Below are 15553 nucleotides of genomic sequence, written 5' to 3'. Positions count from 1 at the left end.
ATCATTCTGACAGCATGCTTCTTCAACATAGGAGGAGGAGACTTCAACCTAGAAATTGACAGGCTCAATCCAGCAGTGAGTCAAAGGAATTTGAAGTCCATCATTCTTAAATAATACAAGAGTGAATTTGGTCTTTACAATTCTTGGCGTTCGTATCACTCTCAAGGATTACACCTTCCTTTTACCAATATACCACTCACAATCTCGCTTAGACTACTTTCTAGTTAGCAGCTCCATTATGAGCGATATCACAAATGATCAAATTCAGAAAAGAGTCACGCCACCAATTAGGAGCTGGAGATTTAATACATCATTACTGAAAGAACGAAACTTCATGGGCTGGGCGCTCAGGTATGCACAGGCTCACTCCCGGTGGCTGCTTGTCAGGGCCTGGTGCCTGTGGCTCGGTCGTGCCCCTTTGGGGGGTGGAGTGCCCTCGGCCTCTGGGCCTGGGGCTCGGTCCACTCTGGCACAGCTGGCTGCCGGTGTAGCTTAGGGGCACATCACTGCAACCCTCTCTGGCTTCTGCTCCGCAGCTGCTGGGTGATCCCTCATCTGGGGCTCTCCTCAGCTCTTTCCGGTAGAGTGGCACGGTTGCCCCTCCGTTGGTCTTCCTTGGACTCTTGCGTTCTGGGGGCCTCTGGATGTCTGGAGCCTGGCTCTCCCCCATACCTGCTTCATGCCTATTGCTCCCCACACCCTCTAGCAGATCGTTACATGAAGGAACCTTTTGAATACAAGTGTGCTCATGCTCACAGGTTTACACACAGGTGCTCACAGACACAAACTACACCTTTCTTGGCTGCTACCTCAAAGCGCACTGTGCGCTGTCGATCTTACGTGCTGCGCAATAATAGTCAATATTTAGTATTTACACATAGATTATCGCGATGATGTTGTTTATTATATTGCTCTCTTTTTTGCTTGTTTTCTCTCTTTTTTTTCCCTCTCAACAGGTGATTGAGATATATATATATATATATATATATATATATATATATAGTGATTTGCCATTTATCTCCATTCCTCTTCCCTGCTGTTTTTCTTTCCCTCCCTCTCTTTCTTTCTCCCTTTCCTTTCCCCCAGTCATGTCTGTCCCATATGTAACAACTGAAAATAAAATAAAATAAACAATAAAAACACAGGTCAATCAAATGGACCAAGGCCGGGATGGTCCACTTGGTATAGTAAATCCGTTGGGCATCTTTCTTGGCCTTTAGACAACAATTCTGATGGCAAAAGAACCAAACAGGACAGGTGGCAGAAAAAAAAGGAAAAAAAAAAAGAACAAAACTTCATTAATTATTTCCAAAAGGAATGGGCAACATATTTAGATAATAATGATCTGAAAGGAATATCACCATGTTGTCCGGGGCTTGGTCTGTGACCCAGCGTTTTGGGTTTATTTTGTATTTTTGATTCCTTATGTTTTATTGATAACATGTTCAAACAGCATCTTATGCTGTTATTATTAGTTAGGATTTAGTTGAGTTGTATTCTAGTTTTTGTGTCATCTATGTCTCCTTGGTGGTGTGTCTTTTTTGTTCTCCGTGTAGTCTGTCTTGATACGTGTTCTATGGAAAACAGGAGATGTAATAATGTAGGGCAAAATATTATCTTAATGTTCATATAAGAAAAAGAAGGAACAAATTCTTGTATCAGAATTGGAACAAAAAATCAAATTAGAATCCTGCCCACGCTGAAATTGCAAAATTTATTTACAAAATGAATCTACCAAAACTAAATGACGAACATATTGTGGTTCTGGATTCACCTATTTCAATGTATTAATTCCATGAAGACTTAAACCATTTCTCAAACAATAATGCCCCAGGGCCAGAAGGTTTTCCAGCAGGGTATTACAAAGACTCTTGGCCTTTGCTAGCGCCTATATTTTCAGAATTTTCATGAAATTGTAATTTTCAAAACACCACCACTGACCACTACAGTCAGGTAACCTTAGATATCTAGGTATAACATTTTTCTGCCAAGCTCTCAGACCTGGTACGGTTGAATCATTTTCCTTTATTAAAAACAGCAGAGGACGATCTCACACGTTTGAGAAGTTTGCCTATATTACTAATGGAAAGAGGTACCACCATTAAAATGATGATTCTACCAAAAATAAACTACTCATTTTCACCAATCCCTAGTAAACCCTCTCTTACCCATTTGAATCAATCCAGATAATTATCAGAACAAAACACAAAGTTTTTCATCATGTAATGAGAAAGGGTGTGGAGTGTCCAGGAGACAGAACAACTATTGCTGGGTGCAACTTGTCTTGGACCCAGACCAGTTAGTCTTGCCCCTTCACTTTGTCACACATCTCCAGATGAGTCTTCATCTGCACACTCCAATACACTCTTTGTGGTGGAGGTGGTGGGTGCTGACTCAGACCCAGACTCAGTGGTGTTCCGAGGCATTGACATTGCTGGCCCCGGGCCAACCTTCTTCTGCATCATGGCGGATTTTGGGGAATGGGGGTGCCTACTGAGCCAGTGGTTTTCTGCCAGTGCTGGTGCTTGTTGGTCCCAGGGTGTTTGGGTGGAGGTTGTCAGCCCGCTCCCTTTGTGGCACAGGTTGGCCTGGACTTCCACCATGTCAGGGAGGAGTAGCGCTGCCAGGTGGTCCTGGGCGCCTCGGGCACTGGAACCCTGGGACCCTGCTATCGGCTCGTACCAGGGTGGCCAGCCTCTAGCAGGGTCAAGTGCCCGTTACCTCTGGTTCTCTGGGATTCTCACCCTTTGGCTGTGGGCACCCCATCTGGGGCTTCTCTCCTTCTCCTCCTGGGATGGACAAGCGAATGTCACAGAGATGTGTGGCCTCAGGTCTTGGGCCGTCTTGGGGGTTTGTCCTGGTTCCATCTCTGTGTGCCTTCGGGCTTCTGGTGGGTATTGTTGCAGCTTCCCACCCTCATTATGAAATACATTTGTGACAAAGACTTTCTCACACTCACTGGCTCTCTCTCTGTCTCTCTCACTCATACACACACACACACTATAGGAAGATTTGTGGATTTATGTATCTGTGTATTATCAAATTTCTTGTGTTCACGTGCTGTATGTTTGTTTTGTTCTGTTATTTGGTTCTTACAGATGCAGCAGTTGGCGATACATTGTGCATTTCTATTTGTTTCTATCATCCCATTTCTACTCCTCATCCCAACCACCACCACTTTTTTTCTCTTGCCTGTCTTGACTTAGACATCGTCATATCCATATATAATATTAATATATAAAATAACACAAAAATAAATGAATAAATAAGCAGATAAATGATTCACATGAACAAGAGGAGCCTATAGAGTTTCTGTATAGCTGTTCTTGCAAAAGCTAAATGTGTTCGGCACCACCATGCACTCAGATCACAAGTCTGATTGCAAAACCTGCCAGCAGGACAGGATTAAAAAAAAACAATAACAAAAAAACCCCCCAAAAAAACCCAATCTTACCTTTGGTCCTGGTTGACCGCTCACACCAGGCTCGCCCTGTTAAAAACATAATGAAAGAGAGTTAGCTCGTGTTTAATGGGGAAAGGTTGTTCTTTCTGGTTTCCATGAAAACAAAAACAGAGTGGCTATTGCAATACAGACTTGTTTACACTCGAGCCCCTTTGGCTTTATTGGTCCATTGGGGCATCTCATTAAGAGGCTCTTTGTGTTAGGCGGTTATAGAGTTTTTGTCTAATTGTTTATGCTAACAGAGCACTTAGAGGCCTTCTCTAGGGAAATCAGAGAGGGCTAAAACAAAGGGTTGTGGGGTGGAAATCACACAAATGAGAGCCAAAACCAGTGAGAGGATTTTTAAAGTCTTGTCTTCTTAAAACCATGTCTTAAATAGTGACAATACAATGATATGTTGATCATTAGCCTTACCTTGTCTCCTTTCTCCCCAGCAGGCCCAGGATTGCCATCTTTTCCACTGACTCCCTGCAAGTGTAACAAAATTATTTTTTCCCCTCAAGAAAATACAAGCATGTTTGGATTTACCAGAATAACATGTACATGTATTACAGAGTTGGCATAGTTTGCGTAATTGTGGCTCTTATTCGGATTTTTGGACAAAAGCGGGCTGCTTGGTGTGAGCTCATAAAAGCGAGCTGTTTGAAATGAGAACATATTAAAGCTCTTGAGCTTCTGGGGTCTGAAGTGAATAAAACTTTCATGAACCAAAGCAGCTTTGCAGTGAATACTCTATGCCTGTGAGTACATCATTCACACTGTTAGTAAGAGCTTCTATAATTTAAAAAAACAAAAAGACACATTTCCCCCAACAGATGCTACAGCTGCAACCAAATTCAAGCGCTTGTTGTTCATCACTTTAGCTCCTGCCGTAAAAGCTGCGAGGATAATGGAAAGAAAGGCCTGATCCATTTACTGGTGTGTGGGTGCAAATACAAGCTTTTGAAAATGAAAAATTTTCACAAGCCTCTATGTAGTCTCGTGAAAAACAAAGTACATCACATGATTTAATGACGTTTGTTTAGGCTCTGAGTTCTGGCTACAGAATTTCAATCAGGTTGAAGTCTGGACTAAGCCCAGGCCACTGCAACAACCTAATCCTTCTCTTTTTCAGTAATTATATTGTAGATTTGCTGCTATGCTTGGGATCATTGTCCTGCTGTGTAACACAATTTCAGCCTAGCTTTAGCCATTGGAGAAATACTTTCAATAAATACTTGAGTATACAGAGGAGTTCATGACTCAGTGACTGCAAGGTGCCCAGGTCCTGTGGCTGCAAAACAAACCCAAATCATTACCCCTCCACCACTGTGCTTAATAGTTGGTATGAGATGTTTCTGCTAATATGCTGCATTTGGGTTTCATCAAATGTGCTGCTGCGCTTTATGACCAGACTTCTCTACTTTGGTCTTGTCTGTCCAAAAGAAATTGTTCCAGAACTCTTGATCAGTTTTACAAACCTAAGCCGTGCAGCCATGTTCTTTTTAGAGAGAATGGGTTTTCTCTTGGTGACCCTTCCAAAGAAGCCACATTTGTTCAACCTTTTTCTAGCTGTACTGTCACAAACTTTAACATCTAATATACTAACTGAGGCTTGTAGAGTCTGAAATGTGGCGCTTGGGTCAGACCTTGTGGTGAAATTGTTGGACCATCTACAGTGGGGAAGATTGTGACCTTGTATTAACACACACCTGATTGCACCAGACCCACAAACTACCAACTTCTGCTTTTATACACTTTCTGATGATCAGATAATCAAGTGCATTTGATTAGCAGCTCCTGGCTGCTGCTTAACCTCTTAAACCTTATAAAAGTAGTAAGGGCGTACTTGATTTTTCACAGAATTTCATAGTCCTGGGAAAACTTCATTTTTCACATGATTATAAAATGAGGTGGCAGATATGTTTATGTACTATATAATTTAATTAGTGTATGTAATGTATTTCAAAAATGGAACCACTAACTCTTAACTGCAGACACATACAATCTTTGTCCATTCTGTGCATCAAGCAATGGCAGGAAAGCAGTAAATGAACATTTTAAATGGCATTAGGGGAAATACTGTCTTTTCAGCCCATTGTACCTGACCAGACCCTGACTCTGAATCAGACCCAGGGCCACTAAACCACCCCTCAGTCACCTGAAAACAGAACCCAGGTCAGAAATGAATGTTCTGAAGGCAAAGACTAAATGAAAGATGAATTTCAAAAAAACTTAATCATAGAAATGTTTCATGCAAAATTCAGTTTGTTTGTTTTTTTTTAAATAAAAACTGCTCTTGATTTTAATTAATTCTATTGTGGGTGTCAGGTGGGTCCTTTGAAAGAGTTTTAATAGAGTTTAACTTAGAGTATACCTCCTGTTTAACTTTTTAGCATAAATTAGCAAATGAAAAATGAGTTTATTATGTGTGAGCAGCTGTGAAATCTACTAAAGAAATTACATTTCCAGTGTCTGTCTTGTCCTTCCAAAGAAACCATAATACTGTATAAAGTTGAGCCGCTAGAGTTTACAATATGTAGAAAACATATTGGTTTATTTAGTATTTTTAAGCTGCTGCATTTAGATTTGGCTCTAACTGAAAATGGACCAAGGTAAAACTCACAGGAAGTCCAGGTTCACCCTTTGCTCCATCCCTTCCATCTTTCCCAGGAGTCCCAGGTAGTCCAGAAAAGATGTCCTCAGAAGGAGATCCTGGGGGCCCTGGCAGTCCTGGGGGACCAGGAGGCCCTGGGGGACCCTGATAACACAAGAAAACATTACAGTTATAGGAAGGTAATGTAGAAAAATGTTCTGTAAAACAGGTAAACTGTAGTGTCGGTATACAGAGACAGAGAAAGCAACTTCACCTACCCTAATAATCTCTGTGTCACTGTCAAAATCTTCAAATCCAGAACCCTCCTGATGAACACAAAGGCAATGACCCCTCATTTAGTCAAAAGGTAAGTCACTTATACTAAATTTTTATGGTTGGTTATAACACAATGAGCCTTTTTTCTCATTCCACAATATAAATATTTTATTTTCAACCTAAAATATTTATTTTCATCCCCAGTATGAATATCACTGCTGTGTAAAAATGTTGAGGAACATAATGAAAAAGATGGGTGTATCATCAGATCTTGCTGATTTCTGCTGCAACAAACGTGACTTAGCTTTAGCATCACACAAGAAAAATACAACCTAACAAATTCATATCAACATTTGGAAATAGAATATGGGCAGCGTCTACATGAAAAGTTTACATATATGAAGGTATACAGAACAGAAACAAGGATTTCACAAGGATTTCTTAGGTGAAATATAAACTGGAGCTAATTTTAGTTACTTGTATGAATCAAGCACACCTGATTTTGCTTAAACTAAGAACAAAATGAATAAATGACTGACCAGGAACACGGAGGACTTGCTAGGCTGCCCTGGAGGTCCTGGAGGACCCGGAGGGCCGGGTAGTCCAACACCAGGATCACCCTGAGAGAGACAGAAGAATGTTTGTGTTATTTTCTACATTTCAACGATTACTTACTTATTTCTTTAATTATATATTTAATTTTACAAATCCATGTTAAAATTTCTGTAACCACCCTGAAGGTTTTTAATTAATACTGGTTTACCTTTTCTCCCTTAGGACCAGACTCCCCAGGTAGTCCTGGAAATCCTTTTGCTCCCTGAGAGAGACGACAATCACGGCAGCACACATGAGCTTTCCCCTCTGAGACATTAAATAATAACTTCCACATGAAGGAAACTATATATTTGAACGAATAGGAGGATTTTACTTACTGGTGAACCAGTTTCCCCTTTGCTCCCCTGGAGAAAACACAAAAACAGAAAGCAAATCAATCATGTTTAAATGTGACATGTACGCCTGACATAAACAACACAACAGAGTAAAAAAAACAAACCCATCCTGTGCTCCGTAAACGGACGTCTGAATTGTTTAAAAATAGAAGCTTGTGAGTGCCTCAAATTCACTGCACAAACGTGCAGGTTAAACTCACAGGCTGTCCATCTTTCCCTGAAAGTCCAGGTGTGCCTGGAGGTCCCTGTGGTCCTTGTGGGCCTCGTTGTCCAGGCTCCCCTCCTTGTCCCTCTGCTGAGGCTGGTCCTGGAGGGCCTGGAGGTCCTGGGGGACCAGCTGGGCCTGGCTCCCCTTTCTGCCCTGGATAAACCTGGAGGGACTAAGGAGTTATGATTTTGTATTTTTTTTATGTAGACTGCAGTCACACTAATTTAAAAAAAAAAATAAAAGGAAAAAATGGGGCAGAATCAGCTGTAGTAAGTGGGACAAACTTGCTCTACAGGAAACAGTTTCTCTTTTCTCTTTTCTCTCTCTCTCTCTCTCTCTCTCTCTCTCTCTCTCTCTCTCTGTTTATTTTAAAAAAAGAAGCACGTTTAATGTTAACCTCATCAACCACGTCACTTCCAGCCCATCTAGAGTTACAGCAGAGTACCAACCATCCTCTTTTAAAGACCTTTAAAAGGGGATTTGAACTGCCTTAATTACATAAAAACTGTAATGATCTTAACCCAACCTTTACCCATAGATTGTCAGGTGGTCTCCCGGTGAGCTGGTGGATGTGCAGAGTGCATAATATCTTGGAACAGCCACATTTATGTTATATAAATTCAGAAGATAATTCCGACTTACAGTGTCAGGTGTGGAAACTGAAGCACCTGTCTGAAATGACTTTGCTGTAACATAAAGAGAAAAAGGAAAAAACAAACAAATTTGAGCACATTAAAATGGCACTGTGCTTTGGAGTCGATGAGTAAAGCACAGATGAACAGGTTGAGCACTGGATCATAAGAACAAAGGGAAGGAAGCTACACTGTGTCTTCAGCACCATCTGGTGGAAACTCTTGGAAATGCAACGAAGGAGGAGCCGATTTACTCATGAATTGCAGCACAAACGAAGGGAAGCATGAAATAATTTTGCTATATCACTGGACTACTTCTGAAAAAATATATATTTTTAAAGTGGCAGATAATTGCTGTTTGTTGCCACAGGACAGAGTTCCTGAGACCACATTAAAACATTTACATGAATGCATTTTACCTTGCACCGTGGTCGCCTCCACTTCCTGCCCAGAAGATTCCTCAAAGTCGTCATCTTCGTCATCGCTTGTTGGCATCTCAGTGGGTGGAGGTGGGATCACAATGTAAGTGGGGGCCAGCTCTGGCTAATAACCACAATGGTAAAACAAACAAACAAACAAACAAACAAACAAACAAACAAACAAACAAACAAAAATTAGTGTGCATCTTTAGACCAACCTTCAGCAGTAAACATAATATTCTGCAATCCGGAAATTACAGCAAACTAGTTATAGCTGCGGCTGTGGATTAATTACGAAGCCTTTCTTTTTTCTTTTTTCATAATACAACAAAGAGTCTCTGTATATGTGAACAGACAACCAAACAAGAAAAAGAAAGAAAGCGAAGCGTTTGCCACAGTTGGTAGGAAATGTTTGCTCTCAGATCAGATCCAAATACAGTGTCACACTGACAGCCTCATTCCACGCATTTCTTAGATTATTCCAACATTACGTCTACAAGATCTGCTGCGGTCATAAAATGTCATGACCGCACGCCTAGAAAAGCCCGCTGTCCTGCTCATGAATGATAATAGAAATGACTGCAGATGGAAAAAAGGCTGTAAATCATTTTCTTTCCTGAAGAGAGTTTTTGATTTTAATCCATCGTCTGACAGGCCTTTGCGTGTCCAAGGGAGACGCTTATTAAGTAGCTCAGACTGCCTGGAGAAGAGGTCGCACACATCTGGATTGTGTGTTCATACAAAAGGGACTGAAATACATGTACATCAGTGAAGTCATACTTGGACCACAGATGGTGATCTGTGTGAATGAAATCTCTCTTATCTGCACTTCTAGATGGTTTCTTAGCTAGTTTCTTGGAAGGCAATCACCAAAAACTCAAGTGTCTTCGACTCTGTAGCTTAAAGTTACCAGAAAATGACTAAAAAAAGTAATTTAATTACTAAAAATTGATTTGTGGACTGAGTCTTAATATTAAGTTAAGTTTTTAAAGTTTTAATCAACAGGTTTATTTTAAATCATTATGGGAACATAACTTTTCTCTCAGTGTTTTTTATACAATGACACGTTGGCCATCTTCTTGGAGTGCAGTTAAAGCAGAATTTGCTGAGAGTAATATGAGAAGACAAAGTGACTGTCGTGTTTGTACGGTATGCACGAAGCCAACAGCTGCTTATTCAAGCTGATTATGAAGACGGGACAAAGATTTGGAAGTGTAAAATGAGTTAGTTTGTAGGAGTACCTGGACAGTCATGCTCTGCAGTGTCTGCAGTTTGACTTTCCACGCTTTGGATAGAATTAGGCCAGGGGTGTCGAACTCCAGGCCTCGAGGGCCGGTGTCCTGCAGGTTTTAGATGTGTCCTTGATCCATCACAGCTGATTTAAAGGCTAAATGACCTCCTCAACTTGTTTTTTAAGTTCTCCAGAGTCCTGGTAATGAACTAATCATTTGATTCAGGTGTGTTGACCCAGGGTGAGATCTAAAACCTGCAGGACACCCGCCCTCGAGGCCTGGAGTGCAACACCCCTGAATTAGGCTTTTCTTTTTTAGTGGGCTTTTTTTTAGAAGCCATTTCCTTAAGCATAGTAATGTGATACTATTTGCTATTTGCTATAAATTCATTACAGATTGCACAGAGCTGGCAGCAAATATCATCATGTTGGTGTCTCCACAGGTACTGAGAGGACAGAATGTTTTTCATTTGTGACTCGCTGGTGCAAATAAATGGGGTAAAAACAAAAGAACAGTGCACACACCATGGTGAACTCTCTCTCCTCCACAATCTTCTTCACTTCATCTTTACCCTCCAAGTCTTCATCGTCACCGCTCCCGTAGCCAGAGGCCTGGAGTTGAAAAGGAGAGCAGGATAAAAGGAATTAGAAGACAAAACACAGAGAAAGTTGGAAAAGTTCAGCAGACCAAAATTCCATCTGAGTTTTTAGCTGCAGGATGTGAAAATTAAATGAGGAAAGAGGCCAAATATACACATAAGCAAAACAGCCTTATTCCAGAGTTTGGTTCCCACGGTTACTGACATGTTATTGATTTTTTTCACTGAAACTTATCTTTAATTTAAAAAAATAAAGAAAAAAAACAAACAAACACTGGATATCAGAAATGATTAATGTTCTAAACAACATTATCAGACTGACTGTGGTTCGGTCAGGAATACCAGTGTGTGTGTGTGTGTGTGTGTGTGTGTGTGTGTGTGAGAGAGAGAGCTTGTTTATGTTGCAGATTACAACACCCTGTAAAGGTCATGACTTTTTCTTTTTGCTTTTCCTAAAAATAACCTCTGTCTCACAAGATTACGTATTCCTTCTCAGTATATTTTGCTACCTTGCTAACACAACAAAGGACAATATTATGGAGGAAAATTTATCTCCATAGCTGGTAGTGGGCTTGATAATATGTGTAATTTAAGACATTTACTTTAAATGTAGTGCACTTTAAAGATTTTAAAGGCAAGCAAATAGAAGAAAAACTGGGCAGCTCACCAATATTTAAGAGGAAATTACAAACAAGTTTAAATAATTTCAAGCATGTATTAAGCTGGACCTTGTATTTATGATTACAGCAATCCCTGTATGTTGTAACGCCACTATAGTTACAAAACAGGTAAATTTATGGCATTTTGAACATTTTCATATTTAACGTTTTACCTCTAAATGATTAAAAAAATGTGTGAAATGACTTTTTTTGTGTCTCAAAAATCTAAAACTACTGACATAAACTATAGTGTGACAGTAGGCCATTTCAAAACCAGTTGTTACAAGCTGACTTAAAGCACTGAAAATAACCTGCCACTATTTCTGGGAAGCTGTTTGACAAGATTATAAAATCTAGCTGCTTTGACCCGTTGTCACTTTCATTTGCACCAAAGCAGGTGGAATGGATTCATGATGGTTTATGTCTTTAAATGTTTAAATGTAAATGTTTATGTATGTGGGCGTCAGAATTGAATTTTATGCAGTACTGTATGTCTACCAGCAGGGGGAGCCATAGTTCCAAGCTTGCAGTGTTCTAGAGACGTTTGAGGAGCTGAACTTTTCTTAGTTTCGAGTGTTTTCATGCAGACTCACATAAGGATCATCCTCCTCACACTGGTCATCTGGGGCCGTGGGATCTGCCTTCAACAGCAGCTGCTGGATGGAGCCCTGGAGAGGAGAGTTCGTGTTATATTGCACGCTAATTTAATTCATTCTATGTCATTAAATTTTATAGAAGCTCCGAGGACATTTTCCACGCACACACACACACACACACACACACACACACACACACACACACACACACACACACACACACACACTAATTTGGTCTGTCTGCATAACAGTTTATCTGTCTCTCCCTCACTCATTAGCACGCATAATTTACTGCATACACACTGAACACATTAACACACACATTCAACACTGCTGCAAACATCTGGCTGGGAAACAGGTGCATTTCTGTATCTGCTCCAAAGACAATTTTCCCATCAACCTTAAAGCACCAGCCCATAATTTCAATATTTACTTGTGGCAAATTAACACAGAAGATTAAGCCATTTCAAATCCTTTCTGTATTTATACAATTATTTCTTATAATCCTTCCATCAATTTTCTTTGGCTTAATCAAGGAGGAGGAGAGGCTGGAGACTATCCCGGCTGTGATAGGACGAGAGGCAGGGTACACCCTGCACAGGGCTATCACTGAGGGACAGATAACCATTGCTCCACCAGGAAGGAAGTTTGAGTGCCCAGAGAGAAACCATGTAGACAAAGGGAGAACACAGAAAGTATTATATATGATGGATTTACATTTAAAAGGCCTGTGGAAAAAAGGTAGGGAATGACTCTCCTAAGACAAGCCAGTCTCTACCCCTGTGGCCCTGTGAAGTATAAGCATGTATAGCTAATGCTGTGGTATGTCTTAAATTGCTCAACTAATGATAATATATCGATCTTGAGCACATTTAGGTAACTGTTATTGTTATTTTGATGAGAATTGAATTGAAATGAATTGAACCTGCTCCATGAAGAGACCTGTAACAGCATTATTAGCTGAGCTATTTTAACTGGGCAACTTTTTTCTTTTGCTGCATGTGAGCTCATCCACAGTCTTGGAGGGTGTCCCAGGATACTCTGGAGGACGACAGAGGGAAACTGGAAGGTTGTGAAATAATGCAGCACCTTTAAACCTTTCATTCTAAAAAAGGCTGTTTCTTTTTGGAAGTTCATGAATATTGAATTTTGGTAAGTCTCTTGTATACAGTCCATACTTGTCAGTTACCTTTAGCCAATATGTGGGATGACTCTGAAAGGTAACCACTAGAGAAGGGTCCCATTCCCAATCCGAACTAAATTTGTTTAATATAAGAAATTTTTGGTGACCAATTTTGTCATTTTATATCATTTTAAAATGCAGGTTATGACTATTTAATGGAAGATTTTACACTTACACAGAGATAGCTGCACCTGGTTTCTTATTTTGTAAAGGTGCGCTCTGACAGCAAGGCATCCTTGCAGAACCTTGGAGGTAATGTGTGACATGTTTATGCCCTCCAAGCCCCTCGCTGGACTGTAGAGCTGTCAGCACATATAGTTGTTTTATGCTGGCAGAAACTCAAACTGTCTTTGTTTTATCATGGGAAGGATACGTGTCATGCTTTCTTCTGCTGTTAGGCAACGATGATAAATTACGCTTTATTCAGATTGTGTCATTTGTGAGGTCTGCTGTAAATACTTGTCATAAAGGAAGGAATGCAGTTTTAGAATGAACAGAAATTAGAGAACAATATGAAGGCGCACACATGTTCAGTGATTGCAGCTGATGATAAACATGTCATAATTCTGACAAGTTATTACACAGTAAGCCAAATATCTGAAGCCATTATCTACCAATGTAAGGAGGAGTAGTAGTTCATATTAAAGGTGGTTAAAGGTGGGTTTATTTAGTTCTCAGTCAAGGACCAGTGCACTCATAGTATAACAAAAGGTCATTTAAATCAGAGTCAGTGGTCCTGTCTTCTTATTGCATCTGTAAATACTTGCTAAAGGCAATTTCAGCCAAGTTTGTTGATACTGGGATCAGGCCAGATGACAAACAGCTGTTTTTAATGGAATGAAGGACGGCCTATGAAATTTAATGGCGGCAAAGGAGTGAGAAATAGCGATATAGGGAGAAGCAGAGAGGAAGGCTAAGGAAGGGTGGATTGGAGCTGGGGATAGTGAACCAAATCAGAGACATCTGCTTGGTGCAGTAAACAACACATCTGACACAAACAAAGAATGTGCCACGCAACCTTTTCCGCCTCCTTTAAACGACTATAACATGTGGATTTGCCCCTACATTAAAGCCACAGCTACATGGATGAATAATTTAGTCGGTTAGTTTGTAAAAACCTTTTTTGATTACGTGAATTTAAACACAGGAAAGCAGTTGGAGAATTTCTCGGCAAGTTTCTGGTTGCATTTTTCAAAAGCTCGCCACCACACACAGCTGTCTGTAGCAGCGACAACTGAACACACAGTTGCACATAAAGCACATCCAACAGGTGAGCTTACAGTTTAAAAAAAAGTTAAAGCACCAGTTCGCTGTTTGTAGCAGAGTGTATAATTATGGTGTAAAAAACAAGCTTTACCTACCAACCAACAAACCCGCAAACAAACAAATGATCCAATGAACAAACCAACCTAAGTACCAGTGCACCAACAAATCAACCAACTGGCCAGCCAACCAACTAACCAACCAACCAACCAACCAACCAAAAATGCTACAAAGCTGCACCATTGATACTCTCTGCTTAATATATTGTCTAATAACCCTAGCCTTTCATTCCTTTTAATCCAGGTCTAGCAACTAAGCATCACAGGTGTCACCTCAGACTCATCTGAACTTTTGTAGGTCTGGGATAAACATGTGCTGCTCAAAACTTTAGAGTCAGCTAGTGTTAAATTTCTGTCATAAGTCACCCGTGAAACAAAACAGACAACAGTAAACAAACATTATTCCGGGCACAAATTCAAGAAAACACACCAGAGAGCCTTCACACACGAGAACTGTCAGTATCGCTAATGGTACACCGCAAAACAAAGCAGTACTAGCAACTTCATTTCTTAAAAATGTAAACAAAATCAGTCTAAAAGTGAGCTGAAGATGTTACTAAACGAGGTCGGGTGCATCGAAAATGACCAATGGAAAGGAGGCCAAGTCCTCAACTGGTTTCTACAGAAAATTCACAAAAGTCAGATGATTTCAACAAAAGTATGTTTGTATCAACAGGAGTATAGTTGTGCACTGGCTGCTTAGTTATACAGACATTAAAACCTGTATTTCTGATTTTTTTTGTTTGAACATTTTGTTATTATGCTTTATCACAAGATGACTTCTTATATTTACATTATAAGTGTATAGAAATAAAAATACCCTGTCTATTGACTGTAAATTAATATAGAAGTGCATCTGTGAGTGAATCACTGTGGAAAAAGTCTGATCAGTTGCTATGGAGATAAATAACTTCATGTAGCTGTTGGCATTGCACTTAATGCTTCCTCATCTATGAGAAAGTGCAAACATTGTCTGTCTGACTTCTTTTGTTAAACTGTTACTGATGTATCTTCAAAACTTCACAGTAGCTGAAGTATTTCGCAACATATCAGCCTCTAGTTTATGTAGCCGCGGATGCTGGATGACATGTGCCATCGGGGCTGTTTATATATATTTTGAAGTCTGGTTATTGCTCACAGACAGACACTGGACTTTTCAGATGCCAGAGATGAGAAACTGTTCTGTGCCTGCAGTTACTGGCAGTCCCTGGATACTATGGCTGCCACAGGCCAAAGCATGCGAGAAGACATCCAAAAGGTCACTTTGCACTACAGTGTTAAAGGCCAACACACATTTCATGTTGCGCCCTACATGGCCTGTGGTTCAGTGAAGCCAGTTTAATATATGAGTAACTAGTTCAGCAAGGACGAAGATATTTATTTGTTTTTGTGTGTTCATGTAATGCTGTGGAGTAGTGCAGTGCTGCAAAGAGCTGCTGC

At 40.3% G+C, this 15553-nt stretch overlaps 1 protein-coding gene across 1 annotated transcript in view; it reads right to left on the bottom strand.

Moving 5' to 3' along the window:
* Positions 1-15553, bottom strand: part of LOC134634242 (collagen alpha-1(XVIII) chain-like) — a 64430-nt gene that overhangs the window by 10629 nt on the left and 38248 nt on the right. The window contains exons 6-17 of the mRNA XM_063483326.1: positions 11606-11680; positions 10280-10366; positions 8524-8647; positions 8115-8158; positions 7465-7644; positions 7247-7273; positions 7078-7131; positions 6854-6934; positions 6317-6364; positions 6069-6203; positions 3878-3931; positions 3455-3490 (exon numbers count right to left, since the gene is read on the bottom strand). Coding sequence (XP_063339396.1) covers positions 3455-3490; positions 3878-3931; positions 6069-6203; positions 6317-6364; positions 6854-6934; positions 7078-7131; positions 7247-7273; positions 7465-7644; positions 8115-8158; positions 8524-8647; positions 10280-10366; positions 11606-11680 — 945 coding nt within the window. The remainder of the gene's footprint in view (positions 1-3454; positions 3491-3877; positions 3932-6068; positions 6204-6316; positions 6365-6853; positions 6935-7077; positions 7132-7246; positions 7274-7464; positions 7645-8114; positions 8159-8523; positions 8648-10279; positions 10367-11605; positions 11681-15553) is intronic.

This window comes from Pelmatolapia mariae, linkage group LG9 (assembly GCF_036321145.2).
Source record: "Pelmatolapia mariae isolate MD_Pm_ZW linkage group LG9, Pm_UMD_F_2, whole genome shotgun sequence".
NCBI lineage: Eukaryota > Metazoa > Chordata > Actinopteri > Cichliformes > Cichlidae > Pelmatolapia > Pelmatolapia mariae.
This window is presented reverse-complemented; position numbering and strand designations above follow the sequence as displayed.